Genomic DNA, 27,245 nt, shown 5'->3' on the forward strand with positions numbered 1-27,245 from the left:
CGTAGAGACGTTGAAAATCTTTCTTGTGAACGCCTCCAGCTTGCTTCTCGTGAAGGGGAGGAATATCTCCCTTGTGGAGGCGGTAGACATGCTCTTGGTGGAGGCGATCGCGAAAGTCTTGGTCTTTCAGTCCAGCGACCCTCCCGATATTCTGAGCGGGCCATTGAAAGAGTAGATTGCGTGATATCACATAAGGATGTTGTATCAATAAGCTTGGTGTGGTGAACGTGTGTAGGATATCAATCAGAAGACCAATCCGGCAGACATTTTATATTACCAATATGTGTCAATGAAGCTGTCATAAGAGAAAGCAAGGGAATGAGACATGTCTGTGGCGGAGGCTGACTCTTTTACTGACTCTAGATAGGACTCAGTGGGAAAGGTTACGTTGAACAAAACCATTCCACCGTGACCTCTTGGCGTTTCCTGTCACGAAGAGTAAGTCTGAAGAGTCAGCTCATTTTGCAAGTCAGTGCGGCATGATGCAGTGGAAATGAACGAATCATCATGAAATCGAGCGCCTTGAAAAGTCGATGGTTACAGGGAGGTGGAGGCACTGCTGAACTCCATCGTCTGTCCTTACGCAACCCAACCAATGCCGCAAAACCAACGAGTCTGACGCCACAGAAATTACCATGTACGATACAGGAAAAACATGTTCTCCTTTCCAGCTCTTAGACAGTGCCCGCAATACTCAAGTCCCGAATCTCCTGCAGCACCTCTTCCACCCGCGCATCCAGCTCGCCCTGTGCATACTGATCTCTTGTGTTCGCATCCAGATACTGCTGCACTTGCGCCATTCTTGAGTACGCTTCCGCACAGAACCTCAGCTGAATCTTGACCAGCGCCTCAAAACTGGGGTCTAGGTATGGTACTCGCAGGTCGATGAGCTGCGGCAGCTCAGTTGTGAGGGTGTCGTTGAGTTGATCGTACGCGGCCTTGGCGAGTTGTTCGTCCTTCTCCGCGCGCGGTAGCTTGGTGACATCCTTGTCGGGCTTGTCGGTGAGCTTCCGGACTTGCGCGCGCATGCGGTCGTAGTCCATTTGCTTGTGTTCGCGCTTTGTGATGCAGGCGTTGATGTCGGGGAAGTAAGAGCAGAATCGCTGGATGGGGTCTAGGACGGTTGTTCGGTAGGGGCCGTCGAGGGCTTTTATCGTCTCGGCGTCTAGGTCGGTAACGGCTTGCTTGTAGGATCGCGATACGCCGTCTTTGGTGCCCGCGTCGCCGTAGAAGGCGTCGATGGTTTCGGCGATGCGCATTTGTGAGGCGGTCATGGCGCGCAGAGAGTCGAGGTAGCCTTTTGCTTCCTTTTGCAGCTTGTTCGCGGCGGTCTCCATAGTACGGTACCGGCTGGCGTCATGTTAGTCGTGGTACTACGGTGGGATGCCTTATTCTTGTATGAAGTATGCATCTGATGATTGGAGAGCGTACCGCTGCTCAGTCTCGAAGTCGCGGTCATTTGTGCGCTCGACTTGGCCAGTCTTCATAAGAACCTGCGTCGTCGCGCGATTGACGCCTTTCTTGAACCCTGCGTCTGGTGAGCCGGCGGCTTCCTGGATCATCGTCGAGGGGCTCCTTACCGGTCCAGGACATGATTGCGGTTTATTCCCTCTACCTCCGGGCGACGGTATGTATAGTGAGGTGTGTGAGGCTTGCGATCGTGGGTGGTAGTCGTGGTGTTGTGGGGAGAGTAGCGTGAATGGAGAAGGAGGCCGTGGTTGGGCGCAGTCGAGTGGTTGTTGGCGGGCGGCAGTGCCACAATGACGACGCTACAAGACCCCGGCCGCGCTTTCTGGTGGCTGAGCAACCGCGATTCCGATTTTGATACAACAACCTGACTTCAATGTTTTCACTTCGACCGCTGCAGCGTGCAGCACCCTCGCCTTTTCGTGTATGCTCAGGCTGCCTGCGCAAGTACTCCATCGCCTCGCCAGCGAGACAGAATGCCGGCAAGAACCAGAAGCAGGTGATATTCTCGGGGATCCAGCCCACCGGCGTACCGCATCTTGGAAACTATCTCGGCGCACTGCGGCAATGGGTCAAGCTGCAAGATGAGGCATCTCTGGATACAACGCTTCTTTTCTCAATAGTTGATTTGCACGCGATTACGATAAAACAAGATCCGAGCGAATTGGCAAGATGGCGGAAAGAGATGCTGGCTAGTCTGCTGGCAGTGGGACTTGATCCGAAGAGATGCATCATCTTTGCGCAAAGCAGTGTGAAGCAACATGCAGAGTTGATGTGGATCCTGAGTTGTGGTGCAAGCATGGGCTATTTGGGCCGGATGACCCAGTGGAAGGTATACAACCGCGGAAGTAGACCTAGGAGGCATAATGTTGACACTGTCTTAGAGCAAGCTCTCCTTACCATCCAATGCATCTCCTCTCGATCCCTCCAACAACAAAGACGCCCTCAAACTCGGTCTTTTCTCGTACCCAGTCCTACAAGCCGCAGACATCCTCCTCTACAACACGACCCACGTCCCAGTTGGTGAAGACCAAGCGCAGCATCTCGAGTTCACGCGCGAGCTGGCCAGTGGCTTTAACCACGTCTACTCAGAGTCACAGCCTCTGTTGACTGTTCCACAAACACTTCTGAGTCCCGCGAAACGAGTCATGAGTCTGACTGAACCAACAAAAAAGATGAGCAAGAGCGACCCGAAACCGAAGAGTCGTATCTTGATAACAGACTCAAGAGAGGAGATACATGCCAAGTTGAAGACGGCATTGACAGACTCTATTGAGGGAGTGAGTTATGACCGCGAGACCAGACCGGGTGTGACAAACCTAGTGGATTTGATGTATCATTTCGATGAGTCGCTCGCTGCGTCGCCGGAAGATCTAGCGAATGACTTGAAAAACCTCAGCATGCGGGCTCTAAAAGAGAAGGTCGCTGATACCGTTGATCTCGGCATCAAGGATACAAGAGAATGTTACCAGGAATTGATGAGTGGAGATCAGAAGGAGCTTATAGGGCATGTAGAGGAGGGAGCGCAAAGAGCAGAGAACATTGCCGAGAGCACCATGGAGAGAGTCAGAAACGCTATGGGCATTGGTTGGTAAGTCTTGGTGTTCAGGCCGTGAAAGGACTGTCAAAATGGAGGGTCCAGCGTACAGCTTCGACATCTTCAAAGGGTAGCTAGACCCACGCACTGTCTTCTAAAAGGCTAAGCTTGTAATCATCATCGTGGTACAACATCCCACGGACCAATACATCTTCGAGTCATAGCTAGTATATATGACCTCGTAGCGACCTCTTCATCACTCCTACATACCACTGAGTTCTCACTGCACTCTTCAAGTACCACCATTTCCAAATTCCACATCACACATCAAACATTAAACACACGATCGTTCCCACGTGCTCACTTCCACATTCGTAAAGAACGGTCTGCCTGTACCGACAGTCTTCGGCGACTACACCACACTCGCATCCTCAAACACGACGTCAAAGCTCGTGACAATGCCACACGCAACTAAAATATTCTTACCTGAATCTACCGAGAAAGTTTTCCAGGAGCTTCTCGAGTACATAACCGGAAAATCGCCAGACAACGAGGTCATCAAATCACTACTCAGTGAAGGTGGCTGGGTTCCTGGAGAAGGCCCCGACGCCAACGACAACGGCAACAACAACAACAACAACAACAACAACGACGATGATGATGACGACGACGACGACAACGACGACAACAACAACGACAACAACAACGACAACAACAACGACGACAACGACGACGACAACGAAGGTACCGGTGACTGGCGTTGCACTCAATGCAACGGAATAAGGACATCTGAGGAAACAAAATGCCCAACATCGCTCTGCGAGGGCGTCAATCACAATGCCATTTTGGAATATATATACGGAACGGGATTTGATTTCGGCAAAGTTCAGAAAAAGGGCTGGCGCGTGCTACTTGCGAAGCTCAGCGGGACAAAGATAGCATTTCGAGATTCAAAGCAGGACGGAAAATAGTCTATGTTGGGGTGGATGTATGCTGTGTATATCAACGGAGGCCTAGGGTGGAGGAAAGCCGAATGGTTAGCCTCACAACATGCACTGGCAATGCGACAACTCAGATCATGTGTCCATCACGCAAGAGACATTGCAAATGCCAATATGTATGTAATTCATGCATTCCCTAGTCTACGGCCATTCACATGCAGCCACTGCGCCGCCAAATGCAAGCCCAAAGTGACCATGCCACGCATGATAAAAAGGTGACCCAAGAACTCCGTTCCTATGCGGTGTAGATGCCGTCCTAACCGTGACCGAACCCTAGGCGTGAAAGCCCGTTGCAGGCGTAACGCCATGAATACCATGCCGAAACCGAACGCCGCGCTCATGATGAAGACGTGTAAGAAAACCGAGGAATGGAAAGTTGGGCAAGGGGGTGAGAGGGCGATGCGCAGTTCCTAGTGCGCGAGTGTCCACCATATCGTTGGACGGGGGTGAGGGGAAAATGGAGTAGGGGCTGTCGGATCGCATGATGACGAAGAGAGGAGTGTTGAGGTAGGTGATGCTGCCGGTGAAGCGACAAGGATGAGGGTGTCAGAACCCGAATCCTCTTCAGACGCTGAGGACCCACCCTTAAGTAGGCCTGGCATGCGGATGTGAGACATTCGCATGATGAGGGGCTCAGAGTAGCAGTCCATGGGCAACGTCTAGCGCTTCATGGGGGTGTCGGCATCCTCGTCGTCTTCCGCATCATCGTCATCGCCCTCGAAGTCGGAATCCATTTCTTGATCCTCGTCAGGGTCGCTCTCGCTGCCACCAAAGTCCAGGCTCTCAGCATCGCTGTCTTCCCAGCTCATGTCAAACTCGCCCTCGTCCTTCTCTTTCTTCCATGCCGTCTCGTGTGTTGGCATGACAAAGTCCGTGGGGATGTCCGCCTTTGACAGCTCGAGATCCTTCTTGACCATCTCTTTGTACTGCTCGGGCTTGTTGCGCAGCATGACTCCCGCATCGACGTTAGCGGGTGAGGAAACCTCGGCATCGTCCAGCAGAGAGAGGATGGATATTAGGACTGTCTCCACGCGCTGCACGGGTGACCAGCGCTCGGCGGCAGTCTCGCCGGACATCTCGTCATCGCCGGGTGGGTGGAGGATGGAGATACATAGGCGGCCGTCGGGGTAAATGTTGGGGTGGTAAAGCGGGCGGATGAACTTGAAATCTGGTAAACCGTTAGCTCTTGCCCTGCGCTTCGCGACTCCTTCCATCCCTGGAACCGCGTATTGGCAGTGACGTACCTGGCGGGCTATGCGGGTAGTTGCGAGGGAAGGTCATCTTGGCCTTGAAGTAGCCGCCGTAGTACATGGACTCTTCGTTCATGACTATCAGGGCGACACTCCACTCAAAGACGTTCTCGTTGATGAGCTGTGACGTGGTTAGCTCGGTGCTCCTGCATCGCCACTATGACTGTGACTCTGGAGAATGTCACCAAGACGCACCTCGATGTTTGTCCACTTCTCCTTGCTGAGCTGCTTGAACTCATTCATGAGTATCCGCTGCGCCATTTCCGCCATGTTGCCTTCTCGGTCCGGGGTGCTTGCTGAAGCGTGTAGTGTTCGTGGGGGTGCAGGAACAGTACTGTATTCGCCGAGGCGGTCGGTTGGGTGTTGTCTACGTGTAAAAGTGAGAGTGTGGGTAGAGAGAACGTCCTGGTGGTTTGTGCAAGGAGTGAGAGAGCGGCGGAAGGGCGAGAGTTTGTACTTAAGGGAGTCGGTCGGCTGAGGCGCTGCATGATCGAATGCTCTCGCCGAAACAAGGATCACTTAGTCCGCCCCTCGGCAGGAGCCTAAGTCACCGCTTCCGAACTCGCGGACAACGAGTGGAACCTTCCTTACTTGGTCCTCATGACTGCAGGGGCTCACCGTCACTACGTTTCTTTCATCGTCGGCACAGTTGCTGTTCGGCGCCTTGGATGCTGCGCATTCTGGCTTTGGCAGTGTTCCTTCCGACCTCGGAACGAATAGGAACGGTACGGAATGTCACCTTGGATGCGTCCCAAGGTTGGCTGCTCGCGTGATAGCACAAAGTTGTGGCTTATCTACCCTTCCATCTATCATCGCGTCTCTGGATGTCATGTGAGCGAATGAGCAAGGTAGTATAAACACGCGCTACCAATGCATGCTGTTTCATGTGATGTCATCATGGGCACTATCCACACCTGAAACAATACTGTAAAGCATTCTTTTGCTTTGTCTATTCGCGTACGCCAATCCCTAGCTTGATGGCTCATTGTACAGGGTATGCGCGCCTTCTTTTTTGGCTTGTCTGGTTTGCTTCTTACTACCTTCTACCCAGAGCCACACGTAGTTGTCGATCTGTGAGATCATCACACAAGTATCCGATTTCATACTCAGGCGATGTGCTGGCAGCAAAGAGCTTTGCGACGAGAACAATACTTTTCTAATCTAGAGTATATCTAATGCCGACATGATCGTGTATGACGTGACCCCGAATTATGACAACCTCCGGTACACCAGCGCTGGCGTTAATACATGTACTGAATGAAAACCACGATCCTAAACATAGGAGAAACAAAGACAGACAGTGTCCAACTGACAAAACAGGGAATTACCAACCAACAAATTCAATCAAATGTAACGCATCCTCTTAGCAACCCCCAAGCAGACAGCAACGAAAAGGACAATAACACCAATAATGCCAAAGAACCATCCGAGGCTGCCATCCTGACCAGGAACCTTGACGTTCATACCAAACAGACCACAAATCAAGTTGAGCGGAACGAGAATCGTAGCGATGACCGTAACCTTCTGAAGCGTAGCGTTGCTGTCGTTGCCTTGAATGACTTGATCAACCGAGATTTGCGCAAGGTAGTTGGAGTGTGCGCGGCTGAGCATCTTCTCGAAATGAGCCAAGTTGGACATCATAGTGACGACGTGATCCTGGATATCACTGAGGTACATGCCCACGTCACCCCGAGGAGCAACGCTGTACGACTCATTGCAACGCTTGGCGAAGCCTTTGATGACATCTGCCTTGCCGCCCAAGAGACGCAGAAGCTGCATGACGCGCTTGCGGCAGTCGCCGATCGATCGAAGAATGGCGCGAGAATCTTCAATGCGCGCAGTGAAGACCTGATCCTCAATCGCATCTGCCTCATCTTCGATGCCCCGAATGACAGGTGCAAAGCTGTCGACAATGTCGTCGATGAGGGCGTAGCAGATCCAGTCAGCGTTGAGGTTGATGTAATCGCGAAGACGGCTGATGCGCTTGCGCACAGAAAACGTGTGTGGGCTCTCGCAGAAAGTGAAAGTTAGGATGCCCTCCTTGAATACGACAGCATAGAAGTTGACAGGCTCCAAGTATTCCTCCGATTCCTTGTCAGCTTGGAAGAAGGAACGGAAAGAGACGAAGTAGTATTGATGGAAGAGCTCCACCTTTTCGCGCGGCTCTTGGACGCAGATATCCTCACGGGTGAGAGGGTGCACGCCGAAAGCCTTGGAGATGGCGAAGACTTCCTCTTCTGTAGGGTTGACCATGTCGAGCCACCAGACGCCGCCGTCTGATGGGGTGTCAAACAGATCGCGGAAGCGTTCGCCGGGCATAAGCAGACCGCCCAGTTCGGCAGCATGGATCGTGTCGTCCAACTCAGACGAGAAGAAGGTCCAGCGGTTGAGCTTCACTTCTGGCGCCGGCTTCTCCGCGAATACGTGCGACAGACCTTCCTCGGCGAGCTTCTCTTGGATCGCAGGGTCCGCATTCTTAAGGCTCAAAGCGTCGCTGTCTGTCTTGGGTGTTCCTGACTGGCTGGACTTGGGGCGGAGATCGGAGAAGACCTTGGGCTTTGTGGAAAGGTTGGAAGCGGTACTCGCCTTGTGTCGCAGAGGCTGGCCGATGGGCGTCTTCTCTTGAGCCTCTGCGACAAACTCCTCCAACTCTTCGTAGTCGAACCTAGTAGTCTTGCCAGTATCCTCGGCCACAGGGAAGCACACATCCTCCTCGGCAGAGCTGTGCGCAGATGCAACTTCAACGTTGTGCAGCTCATCAGGACGCTCGTCGCTGATTGTCGGACGGCGCGCAGTGCCGCGAGAAAGCGTCCTGTTCAATCCCAGCTCGAGCTCGGAACCAGCATGGCTCTGGAGGGTGTTGGCACGGTCGCGGCGCCTAGGGCCGGCGAATGCGTCGACAGAGTTGGGAGGGGAGACGGAGCGCGAAGTGGTCGACGAAGCCCTGCTCCTAGTCAGGCGCTCGACTGCCGGGTCGCGCGGGCGCCTGAATGTCTCTCGACGGGCCTGTGGGCTGTGCGCCAGAGAACCGCGGCGTATGTAGGCATCGGGAGCCAAGTGCTGGTCATCGTCTACGACGGCGCTTTCGAAATCGCGCCGAGTGATGTCTGCCTCGAGGGCCTCGTTGACTTGGAGGAGTATGTTGGGTCGGTCTTGGCCCTGGACGCTTGCGAACGTTGGTCGGCGCGACCTAGGGGGCGAAGTGGCATCGGCTCGTGGGAGCGATACGGGCTGGTGGCGGTGGTCGTCGAGGTCAGACACCGGGGTGCTGAACCTCGTCTGGTTCTCGGATCTCGGAGTGTCAGTCATATTGGCGACTCAGGCGGCGATGAGTAGGACTCCGAATCAGATGTCGTATGCTTTGGTTAAGCCAGATTGTTGGTGGATTCAGCGACTTCTTGCAGCGCAAGAACCACAGAAGCGGGCGAGTCGCTTGTGAGCGCTCACCTCTAGGGCGCGCTCAACTTGACGATGGCTTCGCGTAGGGTGGTCCCCTACACTAAGCCGATGGGAGACAGAGTCCGGTAGCCAGACTTCCACGCCCTGTGGGAATAGGAAGAAATGTAGAGACGGTGATGCAGTAGCGAATGAATGTGTTTGCTGTTAGGGCGAGTTATGGTGGCTTGTGGTCGCCTCCGTATACCCAGGCCTTTGTGCCGAGCAAGGGGCGGATGAAGGAAAGCTTGTCGAGGTAGAGTCCCGCCAACTTGGTGGTTTGTATGTATATGGACGCCGTAGCGTCAGAAGGTGCGGTGTAAGGGGACGGTTGCAAAAACAAAGACCCCTTGAGCGATCAGTCGCGGTGGTGGATGGCGGTCCACGGAGATAAGAGCCGGATGGGTGGAAGGTGCGCGATCGCGACTGCTGGCAGTTGATATCGTGAGGCGGTTGAAAGTCGATGGGAAGTGCGGTGGGTGGAAGTCCAGGGGACGGTGGGAGTGTTGTTGAAGGGACGGTGCGGGACTCAAATACCGCGATTGAGCGATGGGTCAAGGAAAAAGCTTGTGCAGCGACGGAACCTACTGGCCCGCTCTGATTGGGCAGGCGCGCTCAGAGAACGACAAACGGTCATGCATGTGACTGATCGAGAACTCGGCCGCTGTGGAGAGAGCGAGTGAAAGTGGTGCCGCACATTCCGCGGCCTAACCGGCCAAGGTTCTTGTTGCACCTGGGATGGCGAACCAGGTACCAAATGCTGTCGTTGCGTCAATGTTGGGCGTAAATCAAGAGGCGCCGTTAGTGAAGGCTAGTGCAGCTGCGGACCCCTGCCTTCTAGATGTCCCGGCTCGTGGTAATGCCACCTCTCCGAGACAGTTAGGCCCGTTAGACGTTCAGTAGAGCTCCAAGTGACATCCGTTCCCGATCTTCACCAACCTAGCCTTCAAATACAACGATCACGACTCGGACATCCAGCATACCCCATCACCATGGCCGACCAGCTTCTGGAGCAGGTGCGCGACGCGGTCGAGGGCCAGATTGTATGCGACAGCGACGCCGCTACCTGACTTGATGCATGTGCTAACACGACCAGGACTTTGAGGGTCAGCGGCTTGCAGAGATGCTGAGCACTGTCCTGCTTGGTGCGGCTGGTGTATGTGTCCCTCGCCCGCCTGATACACTTCAACAAGCTGACAACACAGATCATCGCATTCATCGTTGGCTTCCTGCAGCAAGACATTCGAATGGCACTCTACATTGGCCTCGCCGGCTCCGCGCTCACATTCCTCGTTGTCGTACCCCCGTGGCCTTTCTACAACAAGAATCCCGAGGACTGGCTCCCGCCGCACAACACGACATCACAGTACAACATCGACGTAGATGGGCAGAAAGTCGGATAGTCGCGCTGGGACACGGAAGGGAGTCGCATGGTCAGGACACTTCACGATCGTAATGGAATCTGATTCGACGATGATGACCGCCTACGCTGCTACTTCTCCATGCTCTCATAGCCCTTTTGTGAAGGCCCTACTAACGCCGGACGTCCGAATGAAACCAAGACCCATGTTTGTCCCTGCTGAAACCAATCTCTCCACGGCATTGCGAGCGTCTATCGGCCGTACTTTTGGAACTCCCAGTCTCGGTTGTCTAACGGGCAGACTTGTCTGGTCTTGAGCCATCGTGAAATGCAGTGGAAGTGGAAGGCGTGCTGTCATGTGTCAGTACGGGTCAGTGCAGTGTCATGATAGAGCGTACGTTGCAGATGCCCCAGGCGACTGTGCATTCTTCGCTGGTGGCGGAGGCTTGGTTGGCCTGGCACTCGATGCAGAGGTCCATGATGTGGTTACGGCAAATGGCGCAGTTGTCGACGACGATATCCCAAGCCCAGAGAGCAACGGCGTTCCACTGCGTCATGTTAGCTTCAATCTCTATGTTCTGCCCTCTGTCGTGTGATGCCTACCTTCTTGACCTCGAAACGTTTCTTGTCGCCCTCTGCGGCACTGGCCTTGCCGGTCTTGGTCTTCGCCGGGGGCGCGTCTGCCATGTCGACATCCGCCATGATTATGTGATGTGTCGGGGTGGTGGGGTGCGCGGGGAGTTGGTTGGAGTGGAAGCTGCTGGGGTTGACGCAGCGCGGTGGTGGTAGGCGGTGTACGGGCGGTTGCAGTTGAAAGGGAACAACGTGCAGCTCGCGGAATTATATGGCGGTGGCAAAGTTTTGTTGCAGCGCTGCCAGTGTGTTTGTAGGTGAAGGCGCAGTGTGCAGGCGTCAGGCTCCAGCTACGAGCTCCCGAATGCCAAGGCCAGGCCCTGTGTACCAACCTTGGGACGAGGTGCCAGGTGAAAGGGAATGCACAATCTTTCGCCAAGCGTCCAAATTCCCTTCGGACGAGCAAACGCCATAATGCCACCGCTATTCGCGATTCAAAGACGGGCGCCCGACAGCCTCCCGCTTCCATCATACCCAACCCGACCTCTCAGCCCTACGCCGCCGCAACCGTCAGTGCGCCTTGCCGAGATCAGCCTCGTTGGATCACAGCCACCTCCGCGCCGTTCACCGTCGATGCGACCGACTCTGCTCACAACACCCTCACTCTTCGCCCTATCTCACCCAACGGCGCGTGCCTATCTATACCCCGCGAATCTGGATATGATCACTTCAACATCTAACCCTTGCACATTCCCACCTTATCAGACAAAGACACAGACCGCGTCATCGCGCATCCAACCCACTACCTCATCACGAACCAAGAGCGTCCGCCTGCGCCCTACCAGATAACCCACCCCCCATCACAATACAACAACTCCACAGACAACGCTTCACATGTCGACAGTACAGACCACGGCCTCTCCACGCGCTCCCCGGGGCAAGCCGCAGAGCCCAGCTCAGGCAGCGCATGCCAACGCCGGCCGGCAGTCGCAACGCAAACCACGAGGCAACCGCGCACACAATGGCTACACCCAGAACCAACACAGTGCGGCAGGAGCGTCCCCGAGCAAGATGCCTGCTGAGCTCGCCCACGCGGAAGGCGCGTCCCACTCAGGTGAGGACGCGCACATGCCCTCTGGACCGCGCAACATGAGGAAGCCCAACCAGTCCCATCCCTCCATCGACCGCGTCTTCTCTCCTCCTGAATCAGAGCCTGTTCCGATCAATCCGTCTGCTACCCCGGCTAAGATCCAGGCCGCCTATGCCGGCCCGACCTTCCATGCTTCTCCGGCTCCTTCTGCTCTGCCTATACCCAAGTTTCTTTCTCGTTCTGTGCCGGCCAAGACACGTGCTGGTCCACCAACACCTCCGCCCGAAGATAGTTCTGATTCTGCTTCTCCAAGTCCTTCTGCTTCTCCTTCCCGCGCCCCGGTGGCCGTTCCTCCTCGTAATGAACAATCTCCATTGGACCTGCTTTTCAAGGCGGATGCGGCTGAGAGAGCCAAGGGCAACCATGGACGCCCAGCCTCCCACGGACCTTTCAACCCAATGGACACTTCCAGGCCACAGCATTTGAAGCATGATTCGTCACACTCGCTGAATGGCGTCTTTCCCATAGAGCTTGACGGGGAAAGCAAGCACGCACACATGTCTCCCCCACCAGCAGCCTCGCCCGCCTCGCATCGCTCCGTTACAGATCCCACCAAGATTCCACAGCTCAAAGATATGCAACAGCACGGCAACGGCAACGATGTTATGAACGACCTACTGAATCGTCTCTCAATGTCACAGAAGAAGCCTTCGGCAACACCGCCTCGACCGGATGCGCAGGGTCCACAAGGATTCATGATAGGTCAGACACCATCACCTTTCCATGACGGTCGCCCTCCCCAGAACCCTTCTGGACCCACCACACCGCAGGCACCACCGCCGAACCAAGACTCTGAATTTTTCTATGGCAACCGTAATCTTTCTCCCTTGTTCAAAGCCGCAAAGGGTGATTCTGCAAAGAAACGCAACTCTGGTCTTCGTACCGAGATCTCGGCTGAGTCTCCTATGGTCGGACCGGGCAACTTCCAGAGCTTTCCTTCTGTTCCTCCCACTCAGATGATGGACCCCAACGCCTTTTCCCGAGATCAGCCAGGCAACGCCAACGGAGGCTTTGCCAACGGGCCCCGGCCATCAGCACCCCATGTACAATCCTATCAACAAAGTCCAAACAACCGCAGGAAGACGCCTGGCCGGCAGCCACAACAGCCACAACAGCCTCGCCCAGACACTTACCAGAAACGAGGCAATATGAGTGGGACTGGAAATACCGCGGCTAATGCTCCTCCAGCATCTGCTCCAAAGGCCCCTACCAGCATGATGTCCTTTGTACCTTCATCAGTCGCTGCTAAACAACGCAAGACCTCAGCCCCCGCTGCCACTACTGGTGCCTCACCCATGAAAACCGCGACCCCTTCCAATACGTTGTCTCTGGAGCAGGATCTCAAACGCTTGCTCAATCTCAGCCCGGCTGGCGAGTCCAGCGTCAGGTAGTCGCTTCTACGAGACCTGCCATGTTTGGGCATGGTTTGGGCTCACTACATTCGCTTGTTTATATGGATTTTCTATTTGTTCCATGTTTATGGTTCATGATTGTATTGTCATTTCATCTGGAGTTTATGGCGTTATCAATGGCTGGTGGCCATCCTTTTTGTGGAAGTAGTGAGCATTGACGGGCATGTCGTCTCAGGTTCTTTGGTCCAGCGCAAGCGTTTCTTTTGTCACTGTTCATGAATGGATGCATGGACATGGGATTTGAAGAGCTGGAAATCAGGCGTTTTCTTGCACCATGTTTCATGTTCTGGTGCATAGGCACTTTAGGGAATGTCTCGACTGGCTATGAGAAGTGAGCTTCCTCTGACAATTCTCTGCTGTCCATGATCTGGATCCAGGCACGACTCAACTCGACTATCACTACACCACCACAAACCACAAGTAAAAATCAAGAAAAAAATATAAGGGCATGATGCTCGACTTCCGTGTCTCCTTCGGGAGGCACGAAGTTTTCATGTCCAAACACGGTTTCCGTTCGGCACGACTTCGTGATGGTGAGCTGCTTCCCTATATTGTTTCTTCGCTTGACTTTGATTTCCACGTCATCTGTTCTGTCTGCAAGAGAAGTATATGACACAGACAAGAGCATGGGGTGGCATACTAACTGTTGGGCGAGCGAGGGTTCTCCCTGCCCTCGGCTCATCACGGGAGTGAACTCTCACTTTCACCATCCCATGTCACTAGCGGCACGTGCCAGTGCTGCTTGGCACTTGTCGCGATCTACCCTGAGTGAGCACCTCCAGTGGGCGCAGGTTCATTTTCCTGTTGTCTTCTCGCGCCTGTTTACGCACCACCAATCACACCCCCACTCGATCGCTTTGATTCTTCTTTGCAGGCAATCACGCGACCTTTGCAACACTCGCCCGACCTTACGTACTAATACAAAACCGAATTGTCACAACTGTCAACTGCCAACTGTCGCAACTGATCAGGATGAAGAGTCTTCGGAGCAAAGGTAGGCTCTTATTCTCTCCCATAGGCAGCGTTGAACCCGGGTTGGATTCACTCGCTCCACAACCGCAAAAGCTTTAGCGTTAACATATAAGTAGCGTCGCACTTCTTCAGAGATAGCCCAAGTCGTGATGAGAAGACCGCTATCGCGGACAGTTCGGACATCGACTTTGACGCCGGGATTCAGGACGACGCGGGTATGCGGAAAAAGCGTAAGTCACTGCTTCGCATGTAAGCAAAGACACACTAAAACTATGTGCAGCATCGCGATTCTTTGGACGCAAGAACGACAAGCTAAACAAGCCACTGCCTACTCTGCCTTCCAATCCCAACCCGTCCACGCCACTTTCCCCAGTCGCTACGCGTGTCACCCTAGGACAGCAAGGCGATAGCTTCGAAAACCTACCCGACTACGAGGATTTGGAAGAGGAAGAGTATCAAACAAGCTCACCGGCACTTCCGCCAGCTTCGCGCAGCCTCTCCGCCACTCCAGAGCACAAACACGCTCGCGGTGGAGAGCCGGTTAGATCAAAGTCACGCCCCAACTTCGCATTACTTAGAGAAAAAGGCATGTTTTCCGCTATTCATGCAAATGTCAACTCAATGTTGACTCTTGTTCTAGGCTCTCGTCTCTTCGGCGGCAGCAAGAACAACGACTCCACGCAGTCACCAACGCCTCCGCCCGTTCCACAGATACCTACTAGCGTCCCTCTCCCCAAAGCACGCCGTCCTGTCCTCACATCACTGTCAACAGCACGCGGATCGCGCGCATCTCTCGCCAAGACTCAAAACCGCAGCGTCTCCATATCTCGCCCTCAGCTCATGGCCCAGCTTTGTAGTCCACCCATTCCAGAAGACCACGTCACGGTACCCTTCGAAAAGCGTCCCGGCCCACCACCTCCGCGCCCTCCCCGTCCTGATAGTCTCGATGAGGAGACTCTAGCCTTCATGCGCGAAAGCGGTACACGTATGGTCCTCCCCTCCAGCAACCGCGGCAGTACCAGTACAGCGACAGCCTCGACACCTCGCAGCCAGGCAAGTTCCATCGAAGCACGTCTCGGGTTCCCCTCCGGTCACGGCACTCCTCGTACGTGCTCTATTGAGTCTCCTCTCGCAGCGCGCTTCACGCCCGATCCCAATCAGGCCCTCCCTGTCCGTGACAGCAGTGGCGATCTGGTGTTAAGTCGCTTTAGCGAGTATGTTCGGTATCAGCAACAGCGTAGTCATGCGGTCGATGGTGTTGATGCTGAGGATAGAGAGCTTGGTCCTATTGAGATGTGGGATCCTAGCAAAGAGGGTGATTGGACGCTGGAGAAGCGGATTAGTCAGGGTAGGGATGGGAGGCCCGGTGGTATGCTGTTTCGCGATAGGTGGGGTGGGTTTCATTTTGTGGCTGATATCTAGGTTCTGCGTGGGTGTTAGTGGGATGCGTGTCGTTGTTTCGATATGAAAAGTTTGTGGCTCTTGCTTCGCACTGGAAGAAGGACGGGTAAGTGTGAATGCGTCTTGGATGCAGATATTGGCTAGTTGTCAGGCAACTGATATTGATGTCTAGCATTGATGCTCTCACTTAGAATCATGTATTCGCGAAGTCCACAATTGAGCTTCCAGCACGTGGCGCACCTTCCGTTATCGTCTCTCACCTTGAGGCCCGTCCCCACACGTCACCCGCCGTACGCGTTAGTGGCTCCGATACTTAAATATTTATGGCCTCCTACTCTCTCCCTCTCTCTCTCTCTTCTTCCAACGTCAATTTGGCCTCACTCTCACACACCTCGTCTTCCGCTGACCTTCACTCTCAACAACTCCAACACTCCAGCGTTTCGCGTACGGTCGCCATGTCAGCTCCACCATTCCGCTTCCTCGATCTCCCGGCTGAGCTGCGCTGCATGGTCTACGAAGCCCTCGATGTAGCGACAAGAAAAGAAAAGTACAACCCCACGAGAAAGCACGAGCCTCCGTACGTCCAGATCGAACAAGATGATAGTAAGTTCTGGCTGTACAAAGTGCACGTGAGACATTCACTGACTACCTAGGTACACATCTTTCCTTTGCAGGCTGGCCACAAGGCAATGGTAAACTTGTTATGTACCGACGCGCTCTGCCAATGTCAATCCTGGCAACCTGCCGCCTCGTCAACAAAGAAGCTGCACCTATCATTGCCCAGAAACTCCAGAAAATGGTGAAGGAGCCAGTACGTTTTCGCATGAACTGGAAAGCTGCCAATTGGGTTCAGAACGACCCAGATTCCTGCCTCACCAATTCACCTGAACAAGCGCTCGCTGGTGCCAGATCTTCCGATTCCATCTCGCGATTCGTCTCCACCTGCAACTCGTACCTTGCGGGAGTCGGTCTTTCACGCCTTGTCGGAACTTCTACTGCTGATGTTGAAGCCACCATTGCGAGTTCCGAACTGGATTATCGCAGCTTGGGGTGGAGCTGGGCTCTTACCTGTGGTTTTTTTGAGGGTCTGTGCCAGGTATACTGTGTTCGTTCTAATGGAACGTTTTGGAAGCAACATGCTGGCGTCGATCTTCGCATCGATGCGATAATCAGCCCACAACCGAAGAAGGGTTTCCGATTAGACAACTGGAGGATCGTCGCATCGACAGGACAGTTATCGGGTCACCAGAGTTATGTGGCTCACATGCTGTCTAAGGACGATTGGGAAGCGCGCGTGCAGATGTTGAAGGAACTCTGATCCGGTACGTACAGGGGCCGAGAGTCGAGGGAGATGATAGAAAAGCTCGTCATGGATGCAGGTCTAAGACCTTTGCACGGAGGAGACATCGGATTCAGAATCTGACGAGAGAGAACAAAAGCAAGCATATGAAATATTTGAGAGTCAAATGGAGAAAGCAGAGGTCATTTCAAAAGTTAGCACAAAAGTAATATGAACTGTGATTGAGTTTCAATGACAAAAGCATTACTGAAGGTGATATCTCTACTCTGACACGAGCACACATAGCTATCGGTCGCTCTGTGCAGTGCTTGTTTACCTATGAAATTAATCTGGCACTGTCAACCGTGAATTAAGACTGATAATTGCAGCTTCTGACGAGAGTATTACATAACATGTCTCTCATGCTCATCGCCCATCTATAGTACCTCTCAAAGACATCCACACTCAGTTCGTCAAGCTCACATCGCGCACCAAGATATCCTCATCCTTCTGATACGGAATACCCGCCTTCTCCCTCGCCATATCGTTGATCCATCGGCCGTCAGGTGCGACATGCTCCCCCTTGGATAGCTCATCGGCCAGATACAGCCAAGCCAGCGCATTGCCCACCGTGCTGACCTCATCACTAACATGCTTACTCGCATACTCCGACATAGTCGAATGAAGTTCCGAATCGGTGAAGAGATCATACAAGTGCTTGGCAACAGCGTCATGATCACCAGGCTTGACCAAGAAGCCGGACTTTCCATCCTGAACCTGCAGAGGGATACCGCCAGCGAGAGTAGCGATGATAGGCGTGCCCTTGTGGAGCGCTTCGCTGACCTTGACCTCAAAGCCTTCGCGGGTGGAGAGCTGGAGAGCGACATGAGCGCAGGACATGAGTGCGTTGAGCATCTGGTCGGATGGTCCGATACGCATGATGATGACGTCGTCCTTGAACTCGTTGAACTCCCCGTTGAGAGCGGTCTCGGTTTCCTTGAAGATCCGTGTAGCATCTGGATCGTCGACGGCACCATGGCCAGCTATTACGAGCTGAGGGATGTCTACAAGGGGCGTGTCTTTCATGTACACCTTGCGCAAGAGTGCGTATGATGCGAGTACGTCTGGGATGCCCTTCGCTGGGTCGAAGCGAGCGATTTGGACGATGTATTTGCGATCCGGGTGAGCGAGCTGACGCATACCAGCTGAAAAGCACTGGACCTTCAGCTCGTGGATGTAATACTGCTCGTCCCAGGGGTGCATGTGCTTGTTCAGACCATCTAGCCAGTCAGTAGTGGCAGGCAGGTAGCCGACTTTCTCTGGGGTTACAACCTCGGGCACGAATGCTCGCACGGGATGGCTGACGAAGACATCACAATCTTTGACGTGGTTCCAGATCCAGTTCCATACTTCGGAGGTGGCGGTACCTGCTTCGTCAGCTAGGTCAGCTCGGACCTGGATGTGGCTGCGGAAAATTACTGGGCGACTAGAGGATAGAGTTAGTATAAAAAGCATCTTGGATGAGTTTCTAAGCAATTCGGGAGTACACACCTGGAGTCTCGCTCCTTCGCTATCTTGACAAGGCTCGGCATCTGAGGATCATCGACAATGATCACATCGGCACCACCCTTCTCGCGGGATGACAGCGGGCCGCCGTGCTCGACCCAGCGACACTTGTCAGCCTCTTCAATCACCCAGTCATCAAGATCGGCCTTTTTTTCCTCGGTCAAACGCTCGCCCGCTGTGGCGACACCCTGAAGAATATTATGGTTGTCTTTGGTGATCCTGAAGATGTCGGTCTTTCCGTATGGAACGTACCATTTGCAGTCGACACCGAGAAGAGCCAGATATCTCATCAGAGCGTGCCTCATGAGAGCAACACCCCCGCCTTGTGCTGTGCTGTTGAAGAAGGCAATCTTGGTCCTTCTCTTCTTGAGCGAATTTGCGTAATGCATCGTTGCAGCTCCTGTAGTGTCCATCCTGACAGTAGAATCGTAGCTTTCGCGCTCGGCGATGTGCACGTGGTTGTCGAGATCAACCAAAACCTGACGACGATGACCCATCTGAACGGGTAACTCACCCTTGACGTTGAATTGCTTCACTGTCTTTCTCGCCATGCGTTCGGCTTCTTGATCTAGGGGTATCGATGGCTCTTCCTTCTCTTTGGCGTCAACCGGAAAGATGAATGGTATAATGTCTAGTTCAGTCCATAGGCGTACGGCCAGGTGGGGACTCAAAGTAGCCAGTTGCGTGGTCAGAGTAGCACCCATGGGCTTGGAAAGGTTCTCCTCTCGGTAGTCGTTGAGAAAGCCGATGAAGGCTTTTGACAGAGCTTCGGAAACATCCCCTACAGACATGGGTGTGGAGACTCCTGATCCAACTCGCGATGATTCGTTCGATGAGTTGCCCTCGCCTGCGTCTCCGGATAGCCCCAGAGATTTGCTCTCACAGTTAATGGTATAGGTTCCATCATGCAAAGCAATGCAGTAGCGAAAGTCGCCATCGTCAGACTGAGCGACAGCAAGGCCTGCGTAAAGGGGCTGCCATGTCCACATGTTAATCAAAAGGTTTGCAATTGAAGAATGGTAGTACTGACCTCGACAGCAGCCTCAAGAGTACCCTTCTGTTCCTTGAGTTTGTAGAGTGAATCCGAGGACTTGAACGCCCTGATGCTGATCTGACGTCGCTCGGCAGTCGCTAGACGTCGGTAAGTGGGCCGCTGCTCGGCAATCTCATCACCCTGTAGCGACATGATGAACACTAATGTCGGGGGGCGTCTGAACAGAACGGTAGATGATAGTTGAGGTAGTGATTAGTTAATTGATAGCAAATAGCAATCAATAGTAATGTATGAGGAGGAGGAATGTCGATTTGTATTGGAAAGAAGCAGGTAGGCAGCTTATATGGCGAGCATGGGGGCTTCACAATGCAGTAGGCGGTGATTGCCACAGCCATTGAAGCATTCATGGCGATTGCGTGCATGCTAAGCGCATCATGAACATCACACCGGGTATAAGTGGCGATTGATGGCGGCCAGTGAGTGACAGGCGCGCATTGAAGGAACGCATGGCGTTGGCTGTTGGAAGCGGTGACTAGGAAGGCGGAAGATCACAAGGTGTGTTAGGCGTGGCAGCCAGCAGGCAAAGGGAAATGCACGGGAGAATGGCGTGATACGACGATAGTCCTGGTTGCGGGACGAGATCTGGTGAGGTGAGCATTCCGCACGAGATGGCTTACGCGACAGCGCTAGGGACTTCCCACGCGTCGTAACTACGAATGGAAGGGCTAGCAGCTACGGTCTCGTCGGGTAGCCATGACACAATGGCCACAACGACGAGGAGGACCGTGATGCTGGATCTGCCGTGTTGTTCTCGATGCAGTGGATGAGTGCGTCGTTTGACATGAACGAGTTTTCTGTGGCTGTCTGGGGCGAATCAGACATGGTACCACCGGCAGCGCGGGGGTGGTCGAGTGGCCCCGTGCCATGGGTGTAATTCAGCCGCCAAACGCGTCGTGTAGTCGTGTAACCATCGTGATTATATGTGAAACCAGCGCTGCTCGTAAGCCAGAAATGGGGGACGACGTTGTTCAGTGTGAACAAGTGGTGCTGCGGGCAGAAGGAGGAATGCAACATTGAAGACGAAAACTAGTCTCGGGCTCTAACAAGTTGCATGACTCTGGAAGCCACAAAAACACCGAACGATGTATGCAGAGTCGATCTTCCGAGGACACTTGCAATGAAATAGATGCATAACTGGCTAGAACACATCGTGATGCTCATGCCACGATCACTAGCCCATATGCGCATGCAACACTTTTTCCGTGTAGTTCAATTACTCAAGCGCAGCCGCTAGGTGAACTAGGCCTGATAGTCCCGCTATTGCTGAACGAAGAAGAAAGTATCGTGGGGGTGGCAAGTCATTGTGTGGACAAGGCCGCCTGAGTGTACGAATGTGAGTGCTGATGTAAGCCTTGTAAGGTGGGAAAGAAAAGCGATCGCGGCCGAAAGAGGACAAACACGTGCGATATGCAGCTTGGCTCAATGCAGTGTAGCGCGGCGGGAACGGCAGCACTAGCGCGAGCAAGCACAAGGGTCCGGCTGGATGGGGTGGAGCGGAGCGAGCGACGCGGATGGGAGAAGGGATGCTGGCGAGAGTCTTGGGCGGAGGCATGCAAGTTTGGGGGTGGAAAAGAGAGTATCATGGATGCACATACCGAGGTCGACGTCTTGGGCACAGCGAGTCGTAGCGGAACTGGTGCCATGTCGGCGCAAGCGCTCCAGATGGCCATGTTTCCCGCCTGCCGGATTTGAAACGCCTCTTCCTCCGTGCAAGCCAAGCAAAAGCACCAACCACGGCGACCCACCCATCTTGCGCTCAAACCTCAGCGATCTCACAGCCACGACACCATCTCACCCGTTTGCATCCCTATCTGCCCCCATCCACCGTTTATCCATCCGACACCCGTCGCGCCCACCAGAGGGCCGGCCCCGTAGACGTGTACCAGCCCAGATAGCTCGTGCCAGCTGTGCGCCCACAGCCTTGCGACCGCCAGGCTCCCACCCGACGTCGTCGCATACCGCGCCCTGTTGCTCGCGTCTCAATAGCGCACAACGCGAAGCAGACGGCCACCCCATCTTCGCACCCTCTCCCGGACGCGCGACCCCGCCGCCAGCATGAACCACTACCCTCCCCGGGCGGTCATGCCTCCCCAGACGGGCCCAGCCCAGCGCCTCAACGAGCTGCTCGACAACATCAAGACCGAGTTCGAAGCCGAATCCCAGCGCAGTGTCGATGCCGAAGGCCAAAGTGAGTCTTGCACATGCTATCCAGCCGCGAAGGGAAGCAGTTGCCGTGCGGTATCCAAGGACCGGGCGAGCAAACTTTCTGCGCATGGCCTCGACTGTCTTTTGTCGCATGGAGCTCACAGCTGCTAACTAGTCTTTGCAGTCACGCGTCACATCCAAGAGATTGAGTTGATCCGCGGCAAGGTCTACTCGCTCGAGCAGTCACACAACCAGATGAAAGCAAAGTAAGCACCTCGCGCACGTCGTCCACACACCACGGCCCCCAGCTTCCCTCAGGCTGCGCTTTGGATGCTGACCCCCGTGCTAGATACGAGGAGCGCATCGCCCAGCTGGAGCGCGAACTCGAGGCTCGCGGCGGCCCCAGCCAGAACTCGCAGCACCACGGCCCCTCGCAGCCTCAGCCGCCTCAGATCGGCCACGGGCCTAGTAACCTGTTCGGCGGCATAATGGCAGGCAGTGCTGCCCAAGGTGGTCCGGGACTGGCGCCTCCTCCACAGGAGCCGCCCCAGGGCCATGGCATGCCGCCACAGCTGGGAGGACCCCAAGGCCCCCCAGGACTGAACCCTGCTCCTGGTCCGCCACAGCACTTCGGTGGCTACCAGCAGGGTCCATCTGTCAATGGTACGCGTCAAAGACTTCATCCTTCTGCCATCGTCTCGGCTAACACATCGCAGGTTATGGTCAGCCTCCACAGCCCACTGCCTCACCTGGTGCTAAGCGTCCAGGTCCTGCCCGCGGTCCCCCCAACGGCCCACCCAATCCCGCCACTCCTCAGCAGAACAACCCTGCACCCTACCCCGGATCGCCTCAAGTCCCGCGACCGACTCCTCCTCCCCACCATCAGCAGCCGAGTGCGTTGATGGCGCCCAACCACATTCCTCTCAGCCAGAGCAACGTCTTGGCTGATCTAGACATTGAGCAGTTGCCAGAGAACCTGAAGAAGGAGGGCAGCGATTGGTTCGCTGTCTTCAACCCTCGTTCAAGACGTGTGCTTGATGTTGACCTGATCCACAACCTACCCCATCAAAGTGTGGTCTGCTGCGTACGCTTCAGCTTGGATGGAAGGTGGGTTGCGACAGGTTGCAACCGTTCAGCCCAGATTTTCGATGTCGAGACTGGAAACCCTGTCGCGCATCTTCAGGATGGAAGCCTGCCCGAGGACGGCGATTTGTACATCCGAAGCGTCTGCTTCAGTCCCAGCGGCCAGTACCTCGCAACCGGTGCTGAGGACAAGGTCATTAGGGTAAGTTTGATCCTGACTCGCTCTATCAATCATGACTAACATTGAGCCAGGTCTGGGACATTGCTACCCGCACCATCAAGCACCAGTTCACTGGACACGAGCAGGACATTTACTCCCTGGACTTTGCCAGGAACGGCAAGATCATTGCATCTGGTAGTGGCGATCGCAGTGTCCGTCTCTGGGACCTCGAGTCCAACATGCAAGTGTCCAACTTCTCCATTGAGGACGGTGTCACTACCGTGGCCATCTCCCCAGACAACCTCTACGTTGCCGCCGGATCCCTCGACAAGAGCGTCCGCGTGTGGGATATTCAGACCGGCCAGCTTGTCGTCCGTCTCGAAGGCGAGCACGGCCACAAGGATAGTGTCTACAGTGTGGCTTTTGCTCCTTCGGGCAACAGGCTCGTCAGTGGCAGTCTCGACAAGACGATCAAGATGTGGGAGCTATCCACCAACAACCGCTTCGTCCCAGGCGGCCACCAACCAACCGGCAAGTGCATCCGCACTTTCGAAGGCCACAAGGACTTTGTGCTCAGCGTTGCCCTTACCCCACACGGTGACTGGGTACTGAGTGGTTCCAAGGACCGCGGTGTCCAGTTCTGGGACCCTCACACTGGTGTCGCGCAGCTCATGTTGCAGGGACACAAGAACTCCGGTAAGCTTGATCTATCTTCGCGTCTATCGTGTTACTAACGTTGCTTTTTTCCAGTTATTTCCGTAGCTCCCAGCCCCACAGGAGGCGTCTTCGCTACCGGTAGTGGCGATATGCGTGCGCGTATCTGGAGGTAAGTCACTTGTCCACTCACATTTCCCTATCCAAAAGCTCAGAATGCTGACTTGCATTAGGTTTGACAGGTATCCTGGACCTTAGGAAGGTCGTGGTCTCTTAATCAAGGATGAAAACATAACGCCATTCACTTGATTTCATCATTGATCCATAGAGAAGGCAAGTGGGTGGTGGGTAAAATCGGCAAAGGGCTCTGGAGACAATTGTGTTGTTTTATTATTCTCGTGTTCGGTTTGGAGAAATCAGGACGTTATGAGGTATTTTTGATTCCCAATCTTCCTTTACTATAGTGAATATCGTTGGTATTCGATTTCGAACTCGCTCTCCATGCACCGTGATGTGTGTTATAATTTCAGTCTACATGAAATACGGTTCGACTCTGAGAACCAAAGTAGCGGTGACAGCGCTCCATCATGACTCAACAAGTCATGCTACGCTATGCGCCAGGCGATCAAAGTCGCTAGCTCCTAATCCCAAAGATGACTCAAACGCCACGAATGCTTGTTTCCCATCCGTCTACTCATACAATCAAACATTACCAGGCCCCGGACCTTTGCCCTGGTCCAGGAGCAGATGTGGTTTGAGGAAGCCGTCATCGATCTGCTTAAAGGCGTTTGCAGGATCGTGGCTGATCTCGTTGAAGAGCTGCTTCACTGCACCTGTGGCAGTCGCAACCCTACTCGAGCCCTCGGCCGCAGAGCCGACCGGTCTTATGCCTGATGTCGGGTACGGGGATGGGTCGCCCATTAATGGCGACGGGCCGCGGTTCGGCGAGCGGCGTGCGCTGGGAGGAAGGTCAAGGTCGATGTCATCTTCATCAGCAGAGCCGCTATCAGCTGGGCTGAGGAGACTTTGGTCTGCGCCGTCTCTAGCACGTGGATGGCTCGAGTTGCGTCGCATAGCGCCGTTTGGTCGTGTGGGTGGACTACTTCGACTAACTGATCCGCTAGAGTAGGTAGCGTCGGGTCCGTTGACATTGTTGAGTGAGAAGCCATTTTGGCCGGGACGTGGAGTGTTGCCATAAGCTTGACCCTGTTTGCGTGTGTAGGTGCCGCCATTAACGACCTCAATGTCGAACTCATCATCGCTGTCAATCTCTTCGACTACGCCAGTGCGAATACCCAAAATTTCTAGCATGCGTGCAGTGGTACCGCCGAAGATGATGACAGTCAGAACGACTACGACAAGAACCGTGGCTCGCAGTGTGTCGCCGTTGTTACCTGTGAGACCTGCAGCAAGCGCAACACCTACAGCACCACGCAGACCTGCCCAGTAGATCATGACCTGGTGAGGATAAGGAATCTCTTCCGCAACTTCGTCGCCGCGGCGGCGCTGGCGATATCTTGTGACAGAGTTGATGAGCCTTGAAAGAGGAAACACTGCGCACCAGCGAGCGGCGCAAATGCCGAATACGGTAATCAAGATGAAGAGGGGCTTGTAATCGAGCTTGTCATCAGTGAAGAGAGACAAGCCTAGGTAGATGAAGATGAAGTTCTCTGAAATCTGGGAGGTGACCTGGAAGACAAACTTGGTGGTTAACTGGGTCCGTCTCGACATGTTGTGGTAAGCGTAATGCTTCATGCAGATACCGCAAAACAGCAAAGAGACGATACCTGCAGGCTGATTAGCAGATGGCCTAAGACGGAAGCTGGTGAAGACTTACCAGACATGTGGATAGCATTGGACAGAAAGTATGTCAAGTATGCGGTGAGTATGATGAGACAGCTCTCAGTCTTGGGGAAGCGCCTAACATAGGTGAACTTGAGCATCAAAGACACGCCAATGCCGACCATGACACCTATAAACAGACTTCCGAAGAAGACGCCAAGGAAAATGCCTACAGCTTCAAAGAGGCTCATGAAGCCCAAAGACTCAGCACCGTCCTTGTACTTTTGTGCAGTCTCGAAGACGACGATGGCGATGGCATCGTTGAGAATGGACTCGCCAAAGATGATGGTGTATAGCTTGGGCTCTACTTTGTACGTATCGAAGATGGCAAGAATGGTAACGGGATCGGTGGCCGAGAGGGTAGCGCCAACAGACATGGCCTCGACGAAGTTGATCTTGAAGCCATCGAGAGGTATCCTGGTCCACAGGAACAGGATGATGCCAAGGACTAGGGCGGATATGAAAGAGCCAGCGAAGGCAAAGGTGAGAATGGTTCCAATGTGTCGGAAGAAATTGCCTTGGTGGAGTTCATAGCCAGCCGAGAGGATGATGGGCGGCAGGAGCAAGTTGAAGAACATCTGGTAGTCGAAACTGACGACATCTCGCACGGAAGCGACTGCTGTCAGGCGCAGCAGCAGGCCAACGACCATGCCTGAAGGGCGTTAGCGAGCATCATAGCGCGATTGGATTACGAGATGGACTAGGCGACATCGCAGGTGGATATTGCAGGTTACCCCACAATAAGTCGGGTGATGGGCTTCGGGCTGCAAGTGATCGGAATCTGTGGCCTTGCCCATGCACACTACGCCGAGCTTGTCTCAACGGACGCCAAGCGTGCGGAAGGGCCCAAGCAGCCGCGGAGGGTGGTGTGGGAACGACGTACCAGCAAAAATAGAGAGAACTGTCTCATGGACGGCCTGGATCTTCCGCGTGTGCAGTATGTAGCTCGTGAAGAGGGCGATTATGAGAAGCATAATCAAGATGGACAGGGCCCACGATGTGAATATCTCCTTCTGGCCCGCCTCTGGCTCGTCTGTTGGCGCGCATTAGAGATGGGATCGCCGTGTGTGTGTGGAGCGGGGAACTGACCGTCCGGGTCTGCGTCGGATGCATCGCGCTCTGCCGTCAACAGTCAGTATGTATGCCGGGCGTGTCAGATTAGAGGAGTCGAGGGCGCATACTCAGTAGCTGGCCGACTGCCCACCAGCCCATTATGGACGCCATGGTGGACTCAAGGCCGGGCGGTCATCAACAGCGCGAGCGTGTGCGGTATCGCAGGAGGATTGCGCGGGGGTTGTGGGCGTATATGTCGAAGTTACAGGTGGCTGCTGGGCGTTGGATGCTGCTACTGGGGCTGCCTGGATGGGACGGGGCCTAGGGCAACGTTGCGCAAGGAGTTCAGGCCGGAGCGGCGTCGGGCGTGTCCGGGCAGGGCGAGGCGCGCTGGATGAAGGTCTGGCAGCGTGGAATAGCGATGCGAGGCTGGCGATATGGCGATATGGCGACTGGTGAGGCTCTTGCAGACGCGTCGCTGCCTTCGCACAGCGTCCAGGTGTCTCCATGTCTCGGCTGCCGTTCCAGCGAGCACCAGCCTTGGTTGGGCCTAGCGCCATCGACGAGGGTCTCAGAACCGCTCATGGGGCGACGTCATGGCACGCACACTGGCTAGCACGCCTGCATGACATCTACCCAGAATCACCTGCAAGACCTGCTAGACCCTTCACCAAGCCGACCGCACACGGCTGGCACCCACATGACCTACACCGCCTCCAACCTGATCGTGACTCCCCGCCCGTTATAGACCTGCCTGCTGCCCGCCCCTCCGCCGTCTCTTTGAGCAGCGCCGATTGTGAACTTTGGTCGAGATTCGAGATCGATCGCCGCCGCAGCCCCAGCGGTCCCAC

General features: G+C 54.5%; 12 protein-coding genes across 12 annotated transcripts; 6 read left to right on the forward strand and 6 right to left on the reverse strand.

Annotated features, from left to right (window-relative positions):
• Positions 1 to 674: 674 nt before the first annotated feature.
• HOB3 (BAR adaptor protein Hob3) lies at positions 675 to 1,562 on the reverse strand (the record flags this gene model as incomplete). The annotated part of the gene is made up of 2 exons (XM_049400007.1): positions 675 to 1,350; positions 1,432 to 1,562. The coding sequence occupies 2 exons, from the start codon at positions 1,560 to 1,562 to the stop codon at positions 675 to 677; spliced, it is 807 nt and encodes a 268-aa protein (XP_049254318.1).
• A 281-nt stretch (positions 1,563 to 1,843) lies between these two features.
• J4E88_006383 (uncharacterized protein) lies at positions 1,844 to 3,975 on the forward strand (the record flags this gene model as incomplete). Its single annotated transcript, XM_049400008.1, has 3 exons — positions 1,844 to 2,299; positions 2,352 to 3,054; positions 3,407 to 3,975. 3 exons carry the CDS (start codon positions 1,844 to 1,846, stop codon positions 3,973 to 3,975), a joined length of 1,728 nt encoding a protein of 575 aa, XP_049254319.1.
• Positions 3,976 to 4,664: 689 nt separating this feature from the next.
• Positions 4,665 to 5,525, reverse strand: J4E88_006384 (uncharacterized protein; the record flags this gene model as incomplete). Its single annotated transcript, XM_049400009.1, has 3 exons — positions 4,665 to 5,173; positions 5,250 to 5,376; positions 5,451 to 5,525. 3 exons carry the CDS (start codon positions 5,523 to 5,525, stop codon positions 4,665 to 4,667), a joined length of 711 nt encoding a protein of 236 aa, XP_049254320.1.
• Positions 5,526 to 6,599: 1,074 nt separating this feature from the next.
• J4E88_006385 (uncharacterized protein) lies at positions 6,600 to 8,564 on the reverse strand (the record flags this gene model as incomplete). The annotated part of the gene is made up of 1 exon (XM_049400010.1): positions 6,600 to 8,564. One exon carries the CDS (start codon positions 8,562 to 8,564, stop codon positions 6,600 to 6,602), a length of 1,965 nt encoding a protein of 654 aa, XP_049254321.1.
• A 1,118-nt stretch (positions 8,565 to 9,682) lies between these two features.
• J4E88_006386 (uncharacterized protein) lies at positions 9,683 to 10,093 on the forward strand (the record flags this gene model as incomplete). The annotated part of the gene is made up of 3 exons (XM_049400011.1): positions 9,683 to 9,733; positions 9,787 to 9,846; positions 9,896 to 10,093. The coding sequence occupies 3 exons, from the start codon at positions 9,683 to 9,685 to the stop codon at positions 10,091 to 10,093; spliced, it is 309 nt and encodes a 102-aa protein (XP_049254322.1).
• A 209-nt stretch (positions 10,094 to 10,302) lies between these two features.
• ROC1A (RING-box protein 1A) lies at positions 10,303 to 10,752 on the reverse strand (the record flags this gene model as incomplete). Its single annotated transcript, XM_049400012.1, has 3 exons — positions 10,303 to 10,401; positions 10,449 to 10,598; positions 10,654 to 10,752. The coding sequence occupies 3 exons, from the start codon at positions 10,750 to 10,752 to the stop codon at positions 10,303 to 10,305; spliced, it is 348 nt and encodes a 115-aa protein (XP_049254323.1).
• A 765-nt stretch (positions 10,753 to 11,517) lies between these two features.
• Positions 11,518 to 13,164, forward strand: J4E88_006388 (uncharacterized protein; the record flags this gene model as incomplete). Its single annotated transcript, XM_049400013.1, has 1 exon — positions 11,518 to 13,164. The coding sequence occupies one exon, from the start codon at positions 11,518 to 11,520 to the stop codon at positions 13,162 to 13,164; it is 1,647 nt and encodes a 548-aa protein (XP_049254324.1).
• A 993-nt stretch (positions 13,165 to 14,157) lies between these two features.
• Positions 14,158 to 15,579, forward strand: J4E88_006389 (uncharacterized protein; the record flags this gene model as incomplete). The annotated part of the gene is made up of 3 exons (XM_049400014.1): positions 14,158 to 14,164; positions 14,274 to 14,387; positions 14,438 to 15,579. 3 exons carry the CDS (start codon positions 14,158 to 14,160, stop codon positions 15,577 to 15,579), a joined length of 1,263 nt encoding a protein of 420 aa, XP_049254325.1.
• A 434-nt stretch (positions 15,580 to 16,013) lies between these two features.
• Positions 16,014 to 16,876, forward strand: J4E88_006390 (uncharacterized protein; the record flags this gene model as incomplete). Its single annotated transcript, XM_049400015.1, has 2 exons — positions 16,014 to 16,161; positions 16,233 to 16,876. The coding sequence occupies 2 exons, from the start codon at positions 16,014 to 16,016 to the stop codon at positions 16,874 to 16,876; spliced, it is 792 nt and encodes a 263-aa protein (XP_049254326.1).
• Positions 16,877 to 17,302: 426 nt separating this feature from the next.
• J4E88_006391 (uncharacterized protein) lies at positions 17,303 to 19,589 on the reverse strand (the record flags this gene model as incomplete). The annotated part of the gene is made up of 3 exons (XM_049400016.1): positions 17,303 to 18,323; positions 18,389 to 19,377; positions 19,434 to 19,589. 3 exons carry the CDS (start codon positions 19,587 to 19,589, stop codon positions 17,303 to 17,305), a joined length of 2,166 nt encoding a protein of 721 aa, XP_049254327.1.
• A 1,923-nt stretch (positions 19,590 to 21,512) lies between these two features.
• On the forward strand, positions 21,513 to 23,757 carry J4E88_006392 (uncharacterized protein; the record flags this gene model as incomplete). The annotated part of the gene is made up of 7 exons (XM_049400017.1): positions 21,513 to 21,645; positions 21,787 to 21,868; positions 21,952 to 22,265; positions 22,319 to 22,887; positions 22,938 to 23,541; positions 23,596 to 23,671; positions 23,733 to 23,757. 7 exons carry the CDS (start codon positions 21,513 to 21,515, stop codon positions 23,755 to 23,757), a joined length of 1,803 nt encoding a protein of 600 aa, XP_049254328.1.
• A 444-nt stretch (positions 23,758 to 24,201) lies between these two features.
• On the reverse strand, positions 24,202 to 26,565 carry J4E88_006393 (uncharacterized protein; the record flags this gene model as incomplete). The annotated part of the gene is made up of 5 exons (XM_049400018.1): positions 24,202 to 25,286; positions 25,337 to 25,993; positions 26,225 to 26,374; positions 26,431 to 26,460; positions 26,523 to 26,565. 5 exons carry the CDS (start codon positions 26,563 to 26,565, stop codon positions 24,202 to 24,204), a joined length of 1,965 nt encoding a protein of 654 aa, XP_049254329.1.
• Between the last annotated feature and the right edge of the window lie 680 nt (positions 26,566 to 27,245).

The sequence above is a fragment of the Alternaria novae-zelandiae genome (assembly GCF_023758075.1).
Source record: "Alternaria novae-zelandiae strain BMP 2774 chromosome Unknown scaffold_12, whole genome shotgun sequence".
Taxonomy (NCBI): Eukaryota; Fungi; Ascomycota; class Dothideomycetes; order Pleosporales; family Pleosporaceae; genus Alternaria; species Alternaria novae-zelandiae.